Here is an 18396-nt window from a genome sequence, read left to right as displayed (position 1 = left end):
ATGACTGCTTACTGTGACAAGACCGCAGCAATCGGAACTGAAGACGTAATCCATTAGAACAGCGCAATGATCTTCTTTCACGTATTAGCACAAACATATGTGTTGCGCCATCAACAATTACACACGTATTAATATTAAGGCTCTATGCATCAAGGAGGGAATGAACCGAACTCCTTATTTTTTCTACATCTCCCGGTACGATGGGCTAACAAGCTTGATGCGAGTATTTCACCCTCATGCCTTGCCCATTTTTCATAATAAGCCAAGGTATCGGCGCCATGGCTGCAGCGATCCCAGCCATGATAGTAGTTCCCCAGCCCAACCCCGAAGCAAAATACATAGGAGGTCCTATGATTGGTAAGAAAGCACCAAAAATGCCACTCAACATCATCAAGGCAGTGATGGCGGAGACGGCATGAACCGGGAAGGCTTCTAAAAGGTATGACATGCTTGGTGCCTGGCTCATTGGTTAGTTGACATTGCTCTTTTATTTTCCCCATCTATACTCCGTACGACGGCCAGATTAACTTACAAAGAGAAGCATAATGCCCATTCCAAAAAGGGCAGAACCGGTCATCGGCACCAGCCAGAAAATGGTCTTCTCTACTGTCCAACCATACAACAGGATTCCGGTCGGGATCAGGAGGACAGAATAGCTCATGAGAGTTAGGCGAAGTTCAGGTGTCCTGGTACCTCTCTTAAGAAGCAAGGATACGGCAATTCGGTCGCTCCAAAACATATCGAGCACAGCGCCTACTATAATGCCGATGCCAACACCTAAGAATGCAAGGCCAGAAGAGCCGGTCGAGAAGTTGTATCTGCTGGTGAAGGCTATGGAGATGGTTGCAAAGAAGAGAAACTAAGTGATATCGGTCAGATACTGGAGTGGTAAATGACTAAAAGATGTTGCTCACAAGAATGCCGTATACTACAGCAAAGTACGAAGAAAACGCAAAGACGATTGGGTGCAGTATAAGAAGTCGAAAAGGTTTTTTGATAGCTTCCGCGAAGGCCTCGCCTGGTGAGACACCACTAATACTCAAAGCCGAGAAAAATCCAGGATCTCCGGTGGTCTTCCTGACTTTCTTCGCTCGCTTCTCTAGCAGCGTCCTTGCCGAGGTTTCTCTAAGAAAGAGAACCGAAGCAATGCTGGTAATAGCAGCCTGTGTGCATTTGTCAACAACTTCACTTCCTAATGTCATCCAGCTGCACTAGAAATCCGAGTTATTACTCACTAGGATGCAGAGCGACCAGAAAATCCAACGCCAGCCGAAGTATTGCGCCAGATAGCCTCCTACAGCAGGCCCAATCGCAGAACCCAGCATCAGGGCGAGAGAATAGGCCGATACAGCCCGGCTACGCCAGGGACGCTGGGTTATGTCGGCGATAGTGCCACCTCCAATAGCGAACGGAACAGCACCAGTGCATCCACTCATGAACCGAATTATGAGGAGGACGCCGAGGTTGGGCGATAGGGCACAAGCCGCATTACATGCAAGAAACAGAATGTTCGAAATGATATACACTGGGTATTTTCCCTGTAGCTCCGACAGGGGCGATGCTAGCCTGGTTGCCTTTAGTACATGTATGAATGTTTAGCAATGAATTTGCTTTCGTCAGGCGCTTACATTGTACCGAATACGGAACCCAAGTTGAAGATTGATACAACGAGGGACGTCAAGACACCGTCAGGCGCTTCAAACTCTTCAATAATATCCGCCACGGCTGGAAAGGGCATCGAAGATGCCATGGCTCTGTAAGCATAACTGTAAGCATTTGTGGGATGGAAAGAGTTCGTTACTATGGAACTCGGATACTCACGCTTGCAGCGTCAAAATACTCACAAGCACGACCTGAACCCATCTCGATTTCGCTGTCCAGTCCAACGGATTCTCAGGATCGTGCGGCACGTGCCAATTGACCACATGCCGTGGTTCTTTGTCTTGCACACTGGGGCTTTTGAACGAAGACCAAGAGGGAGAGCTTGGCGATTGCACTGATGCGTCGTCATCGGGGATACTGCTGAACGCCGTACCCATGTAGAGGTTCAACTCATCGACCGGCCCCCATGGCTGCCCGTCCGCGCTGAGCCGAAACCAGGAGAAGCCAGAAGTTCGTGAATGCCTCGAGGAGTCGCAGCTTACTCTGGACCGTCTCCCCGCAAGAGCCACGGGCTCCGGATATCGTGGCTCCTCGATGCCTCGGTGCGTGGGCGGATAGTGTGGTTGGAGCGAAGCCATCGTGCAATGATTGCAGGCGCCAGCCGCATGGACCGTTCTGCATATCAGCTCGATGAGTGCTTGCTAGAGACGAAAAATCCGAAAGGAAAATCACTCGTTGGTGAGTGGCCAAGTGCATTGTGCATTGTCTGGATAATATGTAGCGGGAAACTGGTGCAGGTAGATTGACTTCGGCCATCGGAGCCTTCAAAGTGTCGGACATTAACACGTATTGGTTTTAACGTTACCTACTTACAGCACATGTAATTTTACTATATTGATATAAACTGCGGCTATTCCTGAGATCGTCGTCGTGGATTACAACGCCCCACCGAGATTCTCAGTGTACTGCCTCGGATAAATTTGGTAACCGTCATGGATTTGGTTGGCGGTGGCAGTGTAGAGCACGGTGAGACCGACGTGATGGAACTAGGCGACAGGCAGGTCTTTTAATGGAACGGATATGTCACGCGTATATTGCATGGTCTGTGTCAACTGATCTACATCTCTTATGAGTGGCCTAAGCATATGACTCGTTACATTTGCTTGTATCAAGTTGGGCATATATTTAACCGCGGCTATATACCAAGCTGTTTCACGTTCGAAAACGAACGTACTTTACCCTCCTCGTTGTCCTGGACCTGTAGCTATAAGCCTCGGCATTTTGCAGGCTCAAGCGGAATTCTCTTTGTTCACTGTTCCGATAATCGTCAATCTATTAAAAAGAGTTTTCCAGCACTAAAACACCCCTAGATAGTATCCAGATCAACCACCGAGAAATTCGGCATCTAATCAATGACTGCATGACATGAATGGGTCAGCATGTCACGTTAATCAACACCGAAGGACCCAAACAAGCCGAGGGCTTCCCCACCGACCGGCTCATTGATGAGTGGATAGGCAAGGCAAAGGAGACAAGAGAAGCAGCGATTCTTGTTCATCCAGAAGAGCCGCAATTTTGGTATAGCCTGAAGAGAAATCCGGGGCATCTACCGTTTGCGCTTAAAGTGACGTATTGTAAAAGTCTCCCCGTCTTTTATCGTAACAAATAGAGCGACTGTCTTAGCGTAGATACTACTCAAGTCAACTGACCTTTTGCACATACAGCACGTCAATCATCGCTTCAACCTAACGCATGACTGCGGACTCGTGTAAGTTCTTGCTATCAAGATCAAGTACAGGAACTCATGCTAAAGAAAAGCGGTATAGCTGTAAAACATTCGCTTTTATTCATGAGTCTTCTAAGCAGTTTGTGTGGTTCATGCCTGCTTATCTCCCTGGATTCAACACATGTCTACCGCAGCACAATCCGGGAGGCAAGAAGGCTGTGGGACAAAAGGGAACTGGGTTTTCACGCTGCCACAGCATTAACCGGAAAAGATTTCATAGGCACCAGAACTTCACGACCTCGGTTCCGCTGAACAGAACATTGAAGTAGTTGCTTGAGTCTTCTCCCCAGACCCTTTCGTGGTCAATAATGAAGTATTCAGGGGGAGGGGGGATTGCACCCAGCGCTAGGCGATGAGAAAAGGTGTGAGGTCAAGTAAGTCCATGTCGAGAAGGGCGGACTAGATGACGCATAAAGTAAGGAGAACTCTAAGAGCAAACATAAGCACATATTGCCATTTTACGTCGTTATGTTCTTTCAACCGTGTTAATAATGATAGTGTTGCGATGTTGACCATCGCGGATAAATATCGGAGTTATCGGGTTAACCCCGATGACTCATCACCGGCGAATCCTCGGATATTCGGCCATAGATTCTCCGAGGATTCGTGGGCAATAAGTTGGTTATTCAACCAACCAACCCACGATAATTATCCTTCTTTTCTTTACGCATAATAGAGAACCACAGTTACCCCCATTATTCGTCAATTGCCACCGATACGTACGGTTAACCGTATCAACCTATCCCTTGGTGTTACCAACAGATAGTAGTATTATGTCATAATATATAAGCTACTATTACTGCCTACGTAACTAACAGTATTATTTTATTATATAACAGTTATAAGCCTAGCTCCTACCTACTATATACTATAATAGTCTATATTAATTCAAGTGCAGTCACTAGCTATAGATCTTAAGCACTGTAAGTTTAATTCCTATTAGGGTCCCCTAGTCAAAAATCCTACTAAAGTCTATATAGATCCTCACCATCTATGATTAGCGAGATGTACCTAACTAGATTTCTATCAAAAGTGTGTTCAGATCTGACTTTCTAGGTTAAATCTAGGGGGTGTAAAATGTATTACGATATATAAGCTACTATTACTGCCTATGTAACTAACGGTATTGTTTTATTATGTGACACATTATATGCTACGGTATGATAAAGACAGTTTAGGCAGGCGAGTATATGTTTGCGACGTAATGACTACAATCATCTAGACGAGGTTTTTGATTGATCAGAGGTCCAGTTGACTGCCTGGTGTTTTGATACGAAGGAAATGTTAGTCAAGATAGGGTCCCATAACCATGAACCACTTATGCAAATGTGCTGGCTGCACGAACCGCTTAGAACGCCTGAGCCTAGCCAGAGGCGGCACTCGTAATGTCATGTAAGAACTCATTTATGGGTGATAGAGTAGATTGTCCAAAATTTCGACACCGTAAAGTGGCAGGCTCTCAAATGATGGATTTCTGGAAAGCAGCCTTGAGGGAGTATCTTACTGGGAGGTATTTGAGGGACTGAGAACTTGGGGCGGTGTGTGAAGCGAATGTGCAGTTTCTCCGTCCAAAAGCCCGTTCTTGACACTTTCAATCATGCAATGTGACCATTTCTTAAGAAAAGGCCATGGCGGAACCCTGATCAGATCTTAGCAACCCGAAGCGACTGCTCTGAAGGCTTCAAGTACTAGCAATTGTTCACCTATTAAATCCACCAATGGCCTATGCATCCCAGCGGCGGTCTAGTATTCTCGACCAGCCTCTCATATCTAAATCGAATTTTACACTTTCTGATGCAATTTACTATATCATTATGGAGCATACGCATTTGTTTATTGTCTATTTAGATGGAAGTCTCCCCCAACCAAGTGCCATATCTTAGATCAGACAGTATCTCAAATTACGCATCGACTTGAAAAACGACTTCGGTATATAGACGAGCTATTATGTACGTCCTAGAGGCTAGCATCGTGGCTTTTCTGGTGGCTTTACCTACCGCACTCGCATGTCTCGGATATGAGGGTGGTGTCCCCGTTGCCACATCCGCCAAGACAAACAACAAGTACATCGAGGTAAAGGCCGGTCAGATCTACGACGGAGGTTGGGCTAGGTTTGATCGTGGTTCTGGTTCTTGCACCGGTGGCGAAGGAGGTGAGATAACCCTTAGGGACCTTCATGATTCAATGACAAGAGGGCCTCTGGCTGATGACTCAACTTATCAGGCCAGGCCGATGCTGTTTTCTGCTTCGTCGAGGCGCCACTCTGAGAAACGCCATCATTGGTAAGAATCAGAAGGAGGGTGTTCATTGTTACGGTTCTTGTACAATTGAGTTTGTCTGGTTCGAAGATGTCTGTGAGGATGCCATCTCGGTCGTGAGTAATCTTTCGAATGATACCTTTATCGGCACAGATGATTGACCTTCAACGCAGAAGAACGACAGGGCCGGTGACCATACTTGGATTGTTGGCGGCGGTGCTTACAAAGCTGGCGACAAGATCGTCCAGCACAACGGTTGTGGCACCGTGAACGTAAGTGGGCTTTTGGTCTTTGATGACGAATGACACACTGATTTGCTGTATTTATAGATCATCAACTTCCACATCAGGGAGTATGGCAAGGTATATCGTTCTTGCGACAACGTTAGTGACTTTGTTTCCCGCCATTAGGGTTGCGAATAGTGTAACTGACTCCATTTTAACAGTGCAGCAGCCGGTGCAAGCGCAACGTCTAAGTGGAGGGAGTTACGGCGACGGGCGTACAATGGCTGGCGGTGAGGTTGTTGGTATCAATTCCAACTATGGTGATACTGCTACTCTCAGGAATGTTTGTACCGATGCCAGGGTCAGGTGCCAGATGTACAACGGATGCGCGGGTGGCTGTGAGCCCAGCAAGTCCGGAGTCTGTTCCGGATAAGCATCGTTGGTGGTTACCCACGGTCCTTCACATTATACTCAACCATAAGCTTGTAAATGCGTTCGACTCCTTGAACTTAGAAGCATTGACTATGGTTTCTTTTACAATCTTTGCCGTGTTGTTAATCCTCAGTCACTATACACATACTTTCACTTTCCTGTAGTCGAAATGGTCCATTCTGACCACCCCGGATTTCTTTTGGGAAGCTTTCTTTCAAAGTTGACTTGATTTGCGGCACCGAATACGTTCGCATGTCAAACACTAGAAGTTAATAATGCTAGCGCATACATAGTTCCCTCTTTCTACCAAGTAGAATATCGATGCTAGTTCCAATATATTTGCAGAACAGTGAAGAGTGGCAGTTATAGCAACGGGGTAGACAACAGAAAGCTTGACGGTGCAGTATAGAGTGCACCGTATATTGTTGCTCATCTGATGAACGTGTCCCGCGTTACAAACTCTTGCACCCGCCATTTTCCTTCTGCGGCTTGTTATCATATAGGAGGAGATTTTGAGCTGAGCAACAGTGTATGGCAATTTTTCCATCTTCATATTGAACATTACATCGTTCTCAGCAAACATCTTCTTATTTTTTTGAGTTTTTCTTCGTCTTTACATCATAAATAGAAATAGGGGAACCCGGCTCCAAATGCAAAAGTATTGGCAGCGAAGGCCATGGCGGCGTAAATCACCAACTAAGTGCAGCCGAGACATGCTTAGCAACTTGAAAAACGATGTTTTAAACCCTCATTGAATCATTCACCCCCTGTTTCTTTCTTCAGTCACTTCTTTTGTGTGTAGCTAATTACGTCAATATTACTCTTGCACAAGTTGGTGTTATCCTTCCGAGCCCGTCAACTTCTGCCAAGCTCAAAAAATACAGAATCAGCAGGAATCCATGTCTCTATATGGTCAACGCACCCCAGAATGTGAACAGAGTTGGCTTGCGGAAAAAAATTGGTCACATGCTTTGGAATGACTAGCAATCCGGGCGACGAGGAAAAGAACAAAGGTTGCAGATAGAAAAGGGTTCGGCCCGAGCGTCGTCAGAATCGATCTGCTTGTGCATGATTTTTTAAACGGTTGAGGTCTATTGCAATTTGATTCGAGCGCATGATTCACTTCGGTACATCATTTCTGCGAAGCAACGACCAGCTTGTTGCAGGAACCGACCGTCCAATGGCCAAGCCTAGTTCCAGCTTTGATTTCTATATACCCAGCAAGCTATTTGCCGGCCAATACGAGCTCTTATTGCTCCCCGTTCCAAACCCCTGACCGCACGTGGACAGACAATATTAGCCATATCCGGAAGGTTACTCACGTTGGATGCCACCGCGGTCCAGGGTATCATCCGAACTGCCGCCATCCCAGGTTCATTGCCGAGCTCTCAGTGCTTTGAGTGACGCCGTGCACTTGCTGGCGACTTCGGGCATGTGAACTCGGTTGGGAGGGGCTTTCAGAAGCGTTGATGATAAACACCATAGGCAAAGGTATTTACGCCCCTCAGAGGTAAAAGTCCAACAATCGACGTGACTGTCTCTCCGTCCACAAGCGGGTGCTAAGCACTCGAGATGCCCGAGTCAGGTGCATCGTCTCTTAGCCTATCCACCGGCTGCGACTTCCCCGCAATCAAGCCATCGTCAACCTGGATGCTCATCATCGCTAGCTTTCTTGGAAGCGTGTGGGGTAGTGGAAATGCGGAGAGGCAAGGGTATTCGGGGTAGCTTACAAGACTGCCCCAAGCTCTCACTAGGCCTCGGTGCAACGGATACCACGAACCAATTCCCTTGCTGACGCACTTATTGACGCGCTTACTCCCTGATGGTAGCTGGCAATAATTCATTACTGACATAAAGCCTGGGTCGGGGCAAGGGGAAATGATCGGCGATGGGACTAGAAGAAGGCGCAATATCGATTCGAATACAACCCAAGACGGGCAGTCAAGTCGTCGTATCGCTTGTTTTGCTTGTCCCCTCGACATGTGGCAGGTCATCCAGTAGTTGTGTTTGTCGAGGTAAAGGAGATGCTCACGTATATAAAGCATGGTAACCATCCTAGCATTTCTGCCTACGGGTGGTATGCTTGTTGTTGCTTTGCCCAGCCATGCAATCTTTCAATTTTTGGCTTTCCTCGGCACTTGCCCTTGCGGCGGCTGCGCAAGGCCAAGGAGACACCAGCAACGCCCAGAAAGTTGAAGCCGCTCTCACCGCTCTCACTGTCATCAACCTCGACGACGTCCGTGGCAACCTTTACCTGCCTACCGTTGCGGATGGGCTTATCATCAACTGGGAGAGCAACTCCTCTTCTGTCATCTCCAGTGATGGCGTTGTTAAGAGACAGCCAGTGGACACTCCAGTCGCCCTTACAGCATCCATCGAATACGAAGGTGTCTCTCAAACACGTGAGTTCGTCGCTTCAGTGCGCAGAGCTGTATCACTCGACCCCTTTGAGGGCTATGCGTTTTCCTACTTCACCGGAAATTCGATCGCTGGCGAAAAGATATACTTCGCCGCCAGTGAAGGCAACAACGCACTGGAGTGGACAGAGTTGAACGGTGGCCAGCCAGTTCTGACCTCTTCATTCGGCACGAAGGGGCTGCGAGACCCTTTCCTCATTCGGTCACCGGAAGGGGACACTTTCTATCTTATCGCCACTGATCTCTCCATCGGTTCTGGCACTTCTTGGGGCGATTCCGTACGCTTCGGCAGCCGCTATCTTGAAGTCTGGGAGTCTCATGATCTGAAGACCTGGTCTGAGCAACGCCATGTCTTAGTTTCTCCACCGGAGGCCGGGAACACATGGGCTCCCGAAGCATATTACGATGACGAACTTGGTGCTTATCTGGTGTTCTGGGCTTCGTCGCTTTATGATGCCAGCGACGTGAACCGGACAGGCAGCACCTACCACCGCATGCTTTACGCAACGACCCGTGACTTCGTCACCTTCAGCGAGACTTCGGTGTGGCAAGATGCCGGCATGTCGAGGATCGATTCGACCGTGATCAAGTCCGGGGGCACATACTATCGCTTCACCAAGGACGAAGGTGCTAGCGGCACAGGCTGCAGTGATATCATTCAGGAGAGTTCAGCTTCTCTCCGAGCCACACTGGACTCGTGGACAATCATCGACTCATGCATAGGCAAGAAAGCCGGCACTAGTACCGTCGAGGGCCCGACAGCGTTCAAGTCAAACGAGAACGATGTTCACGGCGAGAAGTTCTACCTCTTCGTCGACGAGTACAGCGGGCGCGGTTACATTCCACTCGAAACTGCCGATATTAGCAACCCTCAATGGACCGTCTCTGCTTCATACAATTTGCCGTCCAGCCCACGCCACGGAACTGTCATTGCCGTCACTGCCGCCGAGCTTGCTGCTCTGAGAGAGACCGCATTGGCCCGTAGAGCTGTCAATGATGATGGTGAGATTCTTCGTTATGACTTTTCAACAATAGAGGGCACACAAGTTCAGGATGCTTCAGGCAACGGCAACCACGGTGTGATCAACGGTGGCGCCAGTGTAATTGACGGCGCCCTTAACTTCGACGGCATCGACGACTTCGTTCAGCTTCCTGACAACATTGTCACCGGTGTTGAGGACATTGCAATAGAGGCTCGGGTCTTCCTTGATGCCTCCCAACAGACTCCCTACTTTATTTACGGTATCGGAAATACTGTGTCCGGCAGCGGCAACGGCTACCTTTTCGCTACGGGGAGCCCCTACAGAGCGAGCATTGCTACCGGCGACTACACGACCGAGCAGACTGCAGCTTCCAGCTCTTCTCTTCCCCAAGGAACCTGGGTGCACTTGGTATATACAATCTCGGGACGTACTTCCGTCATCTACTTGGACGGCTACGAGATGGCTCGCAACGAGAATGTTAATGTCGACCCCAAGGATATCGGCAACGGCGTCACAACAGCCAACTACATTGGAAAGTCTGACTACTCCAGCGACAACCTATTCAAGGGACGGATACGCGAGTTTGCCGTTTTCAATAGATCCCTGACGGCGGCCGAGGTTCTTTCTCGTTCTGGAAACATCGGAGCCATCACAGAAGTGTCTCTTGCCGATGCGTCTACTCTCCGTTTTCCAGCTATCATTAACACCACTACCAGCAAAGTCTTATTCCCGGTCAAGCCTGGCACCGATGTAACTGCCCTTGCACCGACCTTCATCACCACTGAGGGCGTAACTGCTTCCCCGGCTTCCGGCACTATTGTCGATCTTAGTGCTGAGGTCAAGTACGTCTTGAGGAAGGGCGACGAGGATGTGGCAGAGTGGACCGTCGGCGCTGTTGAGATGGGTAGCCCTGTTCTACCCGGTCTCTACGCCGACCCAAACGCGGCGGTCTTCAACGGGGTCTATTACATCTATGCGACCACCGACGGCGTTCCAGGATGGGGCGGAAACGTTTTTTATTCATGGAAGTCTACTGATCTCGTCACTTGGACCCGTAGTGAGAAGCCTTTTCTGACTCTCGACGGAGCCAACGGCAACGTTCCCTGGGCCGCCGGTAATGCATGGGCGCCCACCATTGCCGAACGCAATGGCAAATACTACTTCTACTTCAGTGGACAGAACGCGGCTCTGAACACGAAGACCATTGGGGTCGCGGTGGCTGATACTCCCGAAGGCCCCTTCACAGCTGAGCCCGAGGCCATGATACTGAACAACGAAGCCCTTACTTCGTCTCAAGCTATCGACCCTGTGGCTTTCCAGGACCCTGTGTCAGGAAAGTACTACATTTACTGGGGCAACGGTCGCCCTCTTCTGGCAGAGTTGAACGACGACATGGTCTCCGTTAACTGGAATACCGTCCAGGCCATAAGTGGTCTGGTGGACTTCCGTGAGGGTCTCTTTGTAGTTTACCGCGACGGCCTCTACCACCTCACATATTCCATTGATGACACCGGTTCAGAGAACTATCGTGTTGGTTATGCCACGTCCAAGTCTGCCACTGGACCTTGGACGTACCACAGTGTAATCCTGCAGAAGGATCCATCACAGGGAATACTGGGAACGGGGCATAACTCTATGTTCAATGTTCCTGGTACTGATAGTTGGTACATTGTCTATCATCGCTTTGCCATTCCTGATGGTGGCGGTTACAGACGTGAGACTACTATTGACCGTATCACTTTCGACCCTGAAACGGGCCTGATCAACCCAGTCGTCCCTACTCTCACCAGCGTTGGACCAGAAACTGTACCTCAAAAGTTTCGCCGCATGTCTCGCGTGATGCGACTTTAACCCAAGTTACGGGGAGGTAGCCAGATAGTTGAACATGATCTCGGTTTTTATTCTTTTTTAAAAATAAAAAGTGCTCACTAGGTCACCCGCGTTGTGTCGCATCAACTACTAAGTTCAAATTTAAAGTAATGGCCTACTGAGCACCCCTTCTACTTTCAATCGAGCTCTGAGATGTATTTCAAATTGCGACGTATCCTCTTACAATCCGTCATAACCAACACCCGGTCAAGCACCTACATCAACGTCTAGACTGAACAACATACAGACTACTGGTAAGAATCTGTACAAACTATCACCACTTGGAATGTCGAGCATCGTCGATCAGAGCACAGCCTTCTCAGATGACGAGGTACAGATGGGTGTCTCCGTGGCTTCAACATATACAGTGGCCCCGCAGCCACCAGGACACTCTCCACCGCATGGGAAAGCTTGAGTGACTGTAGGAACTAGTGTTGGACAGTGACATAGTCGAGAGATTGTGGAAGACCTCACGCACAGGAGGTTGATGCATGTCGAGCACACTGTCTTCTTTGTGAAGATTGTAGGACATGCCTGTGGCACCCCACCAGTCGGTATAATGGGTATTATAGTTATGTTAGTTGAGGGAGTCGGCGTGAGGATCACGGGTACGTCGCAAGTCGGGGTCGCTGTCTCGTATATGTACGATGTGTCCATACAACCGGTAGGTCGCGGTCCGTCGCAGGGGTAGTTGACTGTCGTTGTCGGCACCACGGAAGGGCACCCGCAGCGCTTTTGAATAGTTGACAAGGCAAGGCAAGCTTTCTGGACGAAGGTGGAACAGATACTTCTGGTTGACGTGACTGTTTGGCATGGCGGACCGCCGTCTCGAGCAGCAGCATAACTAAGATACTTTTTAGTGTCAAGTCTTGAGTCAGAGCGTTGTTTTCTTTCTTACATCGCCATCGCAGATATCATGATTTTATACGAAAGTTTCATAGCGAGATATTCCACTGTGGAATGGGCTGGTAAGATTAAATCGTGATTTTTGATAGCCTGTCGAAGTAGGTATTAGTGCAGATGTGTTTGCCGTCCCGAGAAACACTGATAACTTATATAAGTAGGCGACCTCCCTTTAGGAACTTGGCTTGTTCAACACCAAAGTTGTCATGAATAAGAATGCGCCTTGTCGTATTTCATGTTTCAGTGGCACACACACCTCGAAGCTGCACCAGATCGTCATTCCCGTCAAGTCGCTGGAACGCAAAAGCCGTTGCGGACTCACTCAATGGAGGGATGTAAGTAGTACTGCGCTTTTAAGGCATCCGAAATACACCACGCGAGGCATAATAGAGTGCACACTGTGCGGAGGGGCCGCAAACGAGCAGCTCATTCAGCCAAACGGCTTGTTGGCGTTCTTGGACGTTTCGTTTGCGACCAGTTCCGATTTTCCACGCAGAGATCTTTAAATAGACAGATCAAAAACAACCAAGTCATTTTTAATCCATCTTCAGAAATTCTTCAAGCTCCTGCCTTTGTAGGTCCCTAGGTTTCTATAGCTGCGCGTGTTTTGCCGCCTAAGAACGGCTCGCTCAAGGTCCACCGCACTCCGGTAGGAACAAATGAAACTTTCAGAGACATTCGGGCCGCACTCGATACCGAATGTCTCAGCATGGTTTACATTCTTCTTCTTTTTCGCTCATCGTATTTTAGTCCATGGAAACATGGTAAGCTATGTGCTTAGTATGCGATGGTTGCATCCTAAGTGACTTGGATTCAACAGGCTGCGAGCCATCCCTAAATATCTCTTTGAAGCTTAACGCATTTCTCATGAATGGGAAAGTGCCTGATGGCGCATGAAGCGTTCAGGTGATGGACCAAGATTCGGGGTGACTCTCACCAGGAATGGGCGATGACGCGCGTGATCAGCAGGATCGTCCCTTCGTGACCCTGTCTCACTTGGCCACTCGTGTACGTCCGTTTACAGCAAAACAAAAGCAGATTGATATTGGCCCTTCTGTGTACCGCTGAGAAGGTGTACGTGTTGCTCTGGGTATCAGCAAGTCAATCTGAGACCATTGTAAGCCACAAATCTTTGCGCAAAGACTTTTGCTTGACCGCATGGGAGGGGGAAAGGCAGAGTCTCTTAGTTCATATCCATTAATCAACTTGATAAGAAGCTGGATCGACTGTATGACTTTGAGCAGCAAGTTGCTCTCAGAGCTTTGGTCTTCAAGCCAGCCTGTCAGAATCACGAGCTTTTGCTTGTATATTGTGACTGGGACGTGTTTGCCTGTCGGAATAGTATTCTTCTGAGAATGAACTACATCAGTTGACGGAGTCGGTGTTTAGAACTTTCGAGCTTCGACTCTCGACAGCGTGAATGACTCGTATGGGCGGACGGGGATTAGGATAGGTACCGGGATGAACCAACGTCGTTTCCTCGAAGATGGGTTGATCTGACTTTAAGAAACTGGCTACCCTAGGAAGTTATGCTGCCTTCCGCTCGTGGCCATGGTCAGAATATTCCGTCGCGTTCGTTGGTGCAAAGCAAGGCTGGCCTCTAGGGACGGCCCCGGTTCCCGGCCCCCAATTCCCGACCCCCGGCTCCACGTCCGGTAATTGGCCACGGTATAGGCTATGCTCGGTTACACATATATTAGTGCCCAGCACCGAGTTACCGTATCCATAAGGTCCGACGATGTGTGTGACTGAGGGGTTGCGACTGTTAACGCATGAAATTACCGGTTTATGTTTCTTCTTGGGCCCTTGGTGCGGGACTAGGCAAAGTCACAAACCTGCCGCGACACCAATCAGGCAGTTCCAATTCCTACGGTTACGCAAACTGGGGAGGGGGTTTCAACGTGGCATGCCCGTGGTTGCGCTAGATTGTCACTGGGGATGCGACGAGACCGAAGAATGGACCAGAAGCCAATGCTACGGGGGTGACTGAGCCACTTCATCTGATCCCTTGGGCATCTAGGTAATCTGCATACAGCTCCGGGCCGAGCTCACCGTTGGCGCTGATAACCCGAGGTCTGCAATCAATCTCTCAATCTGAATCTCTTGGCTTCGTCTCTACACATGGCAGTTTAGAGTTTTCTTTTGCTTGGTCAATTCGCCGAACCACAACTCAACCGCCCCCATCTCCATCTCGAAGCATAGCCCCATGCCAGAATGGGGAAACAGGCCTGTTATCTTCAGGCGCTGGAGTAGTTTACAAGCACTTTGCTCCCTCAGGATGTGCCCTGCAATCAAGGAGATTGATGCATTCGGGCATAGGCTCATCACGGGATGAGTTGGGCTTTCCTGTTTCAAGCCGCCCGCCCAGTTTGACAAATCGGCGCCATCATCCAACCCCAAGAAATGGTTGGTGTGCCCGTGGACTCGGCCTCGATTCGAATGCCGATGTTTAGATGCAGCAGTGCGGAAGTCTCAATTCGGCCGTAGCTCCGCAGAGGCTGCCGCTTTGATGTCACCCAGCGAAACAGCATCGTGCTCAACTCCAGCCCGTCACGAGCCACGCCGACAACTCACCAGGTACGGTAACGAACCCTGAATACGCCAACGTCTGATGGCTTCCCACACCCACACCCTGTGGAATCTTCCTGGAAATCCCCCACCGTTCCAACGACCCCTGAGCGGTCTCAGCATGGCAGTTGATTCGCCATAGTTTTGAATGTACAGCATTGCCCCTGCATCGTCCGTGGAGTCGGCCCTTATGGCCTGACGATTCGCCCCATTGCGCCCAGATCCGCGCCAAGGATGCGTGGTTGAGACTCCAACCCCCTTCTCCACACAGGTGATACTGGTGCCCCGATGTAGGTAGTACATGGGCATTGGTCCGTACTCAAACTTCGGATGTGCCTGAGATTCATGGAAATAAGATGGCATACGAATCACTATTTAGTTCAGATCAGAGAACCTGCCCGTTTAGACATCCCTCTGCCTCTACCTGCATTTGTCTCGTTCCCTTTGGTTGTAGGTCCTACTGTTTTATACACCTGGTAAACAAGCTATCCGGTGTCAAACATCCACACTCCCTTTTGCAAGCTCCTGGTTAGATTTACGCACGCAATTGACAGTCATTTCAACCTGCAAACCCTGAGTATCTTGTTCCTTTGACACACCCTTCGCACCACCGAATGAAGATGAAGTTTTCAATCGTCGCTCTTGCCTTGTCAGGTGGTGCGTCAGCGTTGGTAAGTTTCCATGCTGCTGGGTTCCTCGTTTGCGGGCAATTCTTCTAACGCTTCAATCATTAGCCTGCTTTTAGCAGCCTTGTAGCTCGCCAACCAACAGACCTGACCAACCGGAAAGTCGAATTCAAGGGCGCCGCCCCTTCACTGATCGATGGCATGAGCCTCTCCCGCGCCGAAACAGTGGCCGTACGAGATGAATTAGTGGCGAACACAGGAAAGAGGAGCTCGGTGGCAGAGCCAAGGGAGGCCGCACCTCCTGCACCAGGTGCCGGGTTTCGGACGGAGGCAATAGGCGACAAAACAGAAAACCCGACGACCGGGTTGACGGACTCGGATGCGGCTGAGATTGTTACTTCGATCGATTTCAGTGACAAGAATGCGCCTGGGTCGCTGAATGCCAAGGGCCAGAGGAACCCGTTGCCGGGGTTGACTGCTGATATGACGGATGCTATCATAAAGCAGGGGCAGGCAGCTCTGAAGGAAGCCGGTGCGTGATGCGGCAAGGCTTGTGCGAAGACAATCCAATACCTAAGAAATCAAAGATTATGTCTACGGGCATCTCTAGGCACTTTTCTTTGAACTGCCCTTGTTGACAAGAAAGCAGCTTTCGATGAAAGTCGCAGTCTTTCTGTTCTTCCCAGTCTGGTCATCGAGAAGCTACCCAGTTCTCTAGTGCGATATTCCGGGTCTGCAAGTATTGCCCCATCCTCATCCGAGAGTTGTGAGCTTGCTCTTCTATTGCGTGTCTTTGGCTCATAAAGACGAACATACAATACCTTGCTGATGTACATGGACCGAATCTCGCGAACTCTCAACTACATGAATGGCCCTTGTCTTGTCCATATATTCATGCCGAGCTTTTCTCCTCTCTCTACCGGAAGACCAGCATGCAACACCCTTTCATCACCTTCTCCGCCGTCGAGCAGATTTGTCCAGAAAATTGCATTGCCCTCCACAGGCCGGAACGTGACTCCTGCCTCCCATGGTTCGTCGCATGCCAGAATCTTGCACCACTGCTTTCCAGCAGGCGCCTGAAGGCGTGGGAAGTTTGTCCCGCCTCCAACGATATCATCGCTAGCCTTGATGTAAGTGAAAAAGCTGCTCACACGGTTTCCCCCTTCGGCCACCGATCTGTGTTGGCCAAGGTCGCCCGGGAACCAATCCATGTGGGAGTGGTACTGCTGACCCAGTCCGTATTTGACCAACTGTATCGGCTCGAGATATGTTTGCGGCATATCTAGGCCCTGGAATTGCCGAGCACGTTCTTGGATGCACTGTGTTACCGCATCTGGCGTCACCGTTGTCGAATGCGACGTACGATGGGACGAAACTACATCGCCCTCGTGAGAGCTAACATTGGAACGAGCAAATGTGCCGTTTCTATAACAGAGTCAGCGCCGATCCCGTTGCGCTCTCTTTCCAATGTTTGAAGGAAATGCTGCGGGTTGCATCGATACTTACGTGACTTTCTGAAGATGACGGCTCTCGAACGGCGTCACAAAGTCATTGATGTAGATAACCAGAGGAGAATGGGAAAACAAGTGAATCTTGTAATTGGAATGTTCACAAACATAATCATTAAGATCATCGTCGCTGCTGGAGCCGTATGCAGCGGCTCTAAAGGCGAAAACTGCTGCAAATAGGCTCAACCGCATGGCTTGATGGATTTTGCAGCCACCTTCGCTTCATCGCTTCATAAAAGAAACCATTTGTCAAAACGCGGAAGCATTGAAATACTTGTCCTTGCGCAGTACGAAGTATGTTCTACCCTCAAAAACATTGAAGACCCGTGACGACCTGCGGCAATATCATCCCTTTCATTTACCCGGACGTCCAATATCCGCTTCTTGGCGCCTGTTCCAATTGGGGCATGGCCACAAACATTCAACGCCATCAATGGAACCCCTCACCATCTAACTGATACAGCCCTGTTGAAGCCACCAATGAGGAGAAGGACGTATACAAAAAGAACATTGAAGCGGCACATAGGACTCGGGGCAGTGTAACAATCCAGTTACTAACTAGTGGAAAGAAAAGAATATGGATGCGGTGTGAGATCTGAGCCTTGCTAGAGGAGTACTCCGCTGTAATTGATAGAAGATATAGCAAGAATACAAAAGAAAACTAGAGCTAGTTCATACTCTTCGACGACCCGGTGAATATATGTGTTGACAGCTAATGATTGTATTACAACGGCTTTTACTAGGGCGCATGAGGAAAGAAACGCTCAGAGATGGTCAAGAAGCCATCCCAATCTAGCACGGAGCCAACCTCCACAGTATCTCTTCAAAGCCACGGAGGAAGTCCCCGACTCCTCTAAGCATCCACGTGCATATTTGTGGGATGGTTGATGCAACCTACGTGTAACATCGCGTATTTCTGGCACTAATACACAATCGTGCAGGCAGGCATACGCTGTCTGGCCACTTATCGATTGGCAATTGGGCCGCCGTCAACCCCTCTAATCAGGGGTAGTACAATACTCTCCAGATATACGCATTAAGAAGGGAAATCTCCAGCTTGGTGCTGACATTCCGTACTTCGATCACTTCCAGCAGTTTAAAGCCTGGCTGCCACTTGTCGTAGCAGTGAACGTATATTTTGCCAGACACGTTCAAAATTCGAAGTGAGGCGCTATTATCATCATGAGTCTCTGGATTCGGATTGTTCTTCTCGGACTGTT

General features: G+C 49.2%; 9 protein-coding genes across 9 annotated transcripts; 5 read left to right on the top strand and 4 right to left on the bottom strand.

Annotated features, from left to right (window-relative positions):
• Positions 1-205: 205 nt before the first annotated feature.
• On the bottom strand, positions 206-739 carry LY79DRAFT_514360 (uncharacterized protein; the record flags this gene model as incomplete). Its single annotated transcript, XM_060554601.1, has 2 exons — positions 206-457; positions 533-739. The coding sequence occupies 2 exons, from the start codon at positions 737-739 to the stop codon at positions 206-208; spliced, it is 459 nt and encodes a 152-aa protein (XP_060414823.1).
• Positions 740-1506: 767 nt separating this feature from the next.
• On the top strand, positions 1507-1760 carry LY79DRAFT_514232 (uncharacterized protein; the record flags this gene model as incomplete). The annotated part of the gene is made up of 2 exons (XM_060554582.1): positions 1507-1579; positions 1621-1760. 2 exons carry the CDS (start codon positions 1507-1509, stop codon positions 1758-1760), a joined length of 213 nt encoding a protein of 70 aa, XP_060414822.1.
• Positions 1761-2052: 292 nt separating this feature from the next.
• Positions 2053-2283, bottom strand: LY79DRAFT_514274 (uncharacterized protein; the record flags this gene model as incomplete). The annotated part of the gene is made up of 1 exon (XM_060554591.1): positions 2053-2283. The coding sequence occupies one exon, from the start codon at positions 2281-2283 to the stop codon at positions 2053-2055; it is 231 nt and encodes a 76-aa protein (XP_060414821.1).
• A 1100-nt stretch (positions 2284-3383) lies between these two features.
• On the top strand, positions 3384-3869 carry LY79DRAFT_552147 (uncharacterized protein). The gene has a single exon (XM_060557697.1). It carries the CDS (start codon positions 3407-3409, stop codon positions 3638-3640), a length of 234 nt encoding a protein of 77 aa, XP_060414820.1. The 5' UTR covers positions 3384-3406; the 3' UTR covers positions 3641-3869.
• A 1466-nt stretch (positions 3870-5335) lies between these two features.
• Positions 5336-6303, top strand: LY79DRAFT_514165 (pectate lyase F; the record flags this gene model as incomplete). The annotated part of the gene is made up of 5 exons (XM_060554569.1): positions 5336-5540; positions 5617-5762; positions 5820-5918; positions 5976-6033; positions 6110-6303. 5 exons carry the CDS (start codon positions 5336-5338, stop codon positions 6301-6303), a joined length of 702 nt encoding a protein of 233 aa, XP_060414819.1.
• A 2103-nt stretch (positions 6304-8406) lies between these two features.
• LY79DRAFT_514170 (family 43 glycosyl hydrolase) lies at positions 8407-11553 on the top strand (the record flags this gene model as incomplete). Its single annotated transcript, XM_060554570.1, has 1 exon — positions 8407-11553. The coding sequence occupies one exon, from the start codon at positions 8407-8409 to the stop codon at positions 11551-11553; it is 3147 nt and encodes a 1048-aa protein (XP_060414818.1).
• Positions 11554-11783: 230 nt separating this feature from the next.
• Positions 11784-12600, bottom strand: LY79DRAFT_180603 (uncharacterized protein). The gene is made up of 2 exons (XM_060551300.1): positions 12470-12600; positions 11784-12415 (listed from the first exon to the last, which is right to left on the bottom strand). Exons 1-2 carry the CDS (start codon positions 12508-12510, stop codon positions 11875-11877), a joined length of 582 nt encoding a protein of 193 aa, XP_060414817.1. The 5' UTR covers positions 12511-12600; the 3' UTR covers positions 11784-11874.
• A 3062-nt stretch (positions 12601-15662) lies between these two features.
• On the top strand, positions 15663-16208 carry LY79DRAFT_514419 (uncharacterized protein; the record flags this gene model as incomplete). The annotated part of the gene is made up of 2 exons (XM_060554606.1): positions 15663-15713; positions 15777-16208. 2 exons carry the CDS (start codon positions 15663-15665, stop codon positions 16206-16208), a joined length of 483 nt encoding a protein of 160 aa, XP_060414816.1.
• Positions 16209-16412: 204 nt separating this feature from the next.
• LY79DRAFT_606089 (oxidoreductase) lies at positions 16413-17368 on the bottom strand (the record flags this gene model as incomplete). Its single annotated transcript, XM_060561885.1, has 2 exons — positions 16413-17093; positions 17175-17368. The coding sequence occupies 2 exons, from the start codon at positions 17366-17368 to the stop codon at positions 16529-16531; spliced, it is 759 nt and encodes a 252-aa protein (XP_060414815.1). The 3' UTR covers positions 16413-16528.
• Between the last annotated feature and the right edge of the window lie 1028 nt (positions 17369-18396).

This window comes from Colletotrichum navitas (assembly GCF_030913465.1).
Source record: "Colletotrichum navitas strain CBS 125086 chromosome Unknown LY79scaffold_25, whole genome shotgun sequence".
Taxonomy (NCBI): Eukaryota; Fungi; Ascomycota; class Sordariomycetes; order Glomerellales; family Glomerellaceae; genus Colletotrichum; species Colletotrichum navitas.
Note: the sequence above shows the minus strand (reverse complement) of the source record. Positions and strands in the feature narration are given on the sequence as shown.

Excerpts from the sequence above, each read along its gene's own strand:
- LY79DRAFT_552147 (XM_060557697.1), top strand. The coding sequence starts at position 3,407 with ATGCTAAAGAAAAGCGGTATAGCTGTAAAACATTCGCTTTTATTCATG.
- LY79DRAFT_180603 (XM_060551300.1), bottom strand. The coding sequence starts at position 12,510 with ATGAAACTTTCGTATAAAATCATGATATCTGCGATGGCGAT. Across the intron at positions 12,416-12,469 it reads ATGATATCTGCGATGGCGAT|TTATGCTGCTGCTCGAGACG; the intron begins GTAAGAAAGAAA and ends AAAGTATCTTAG.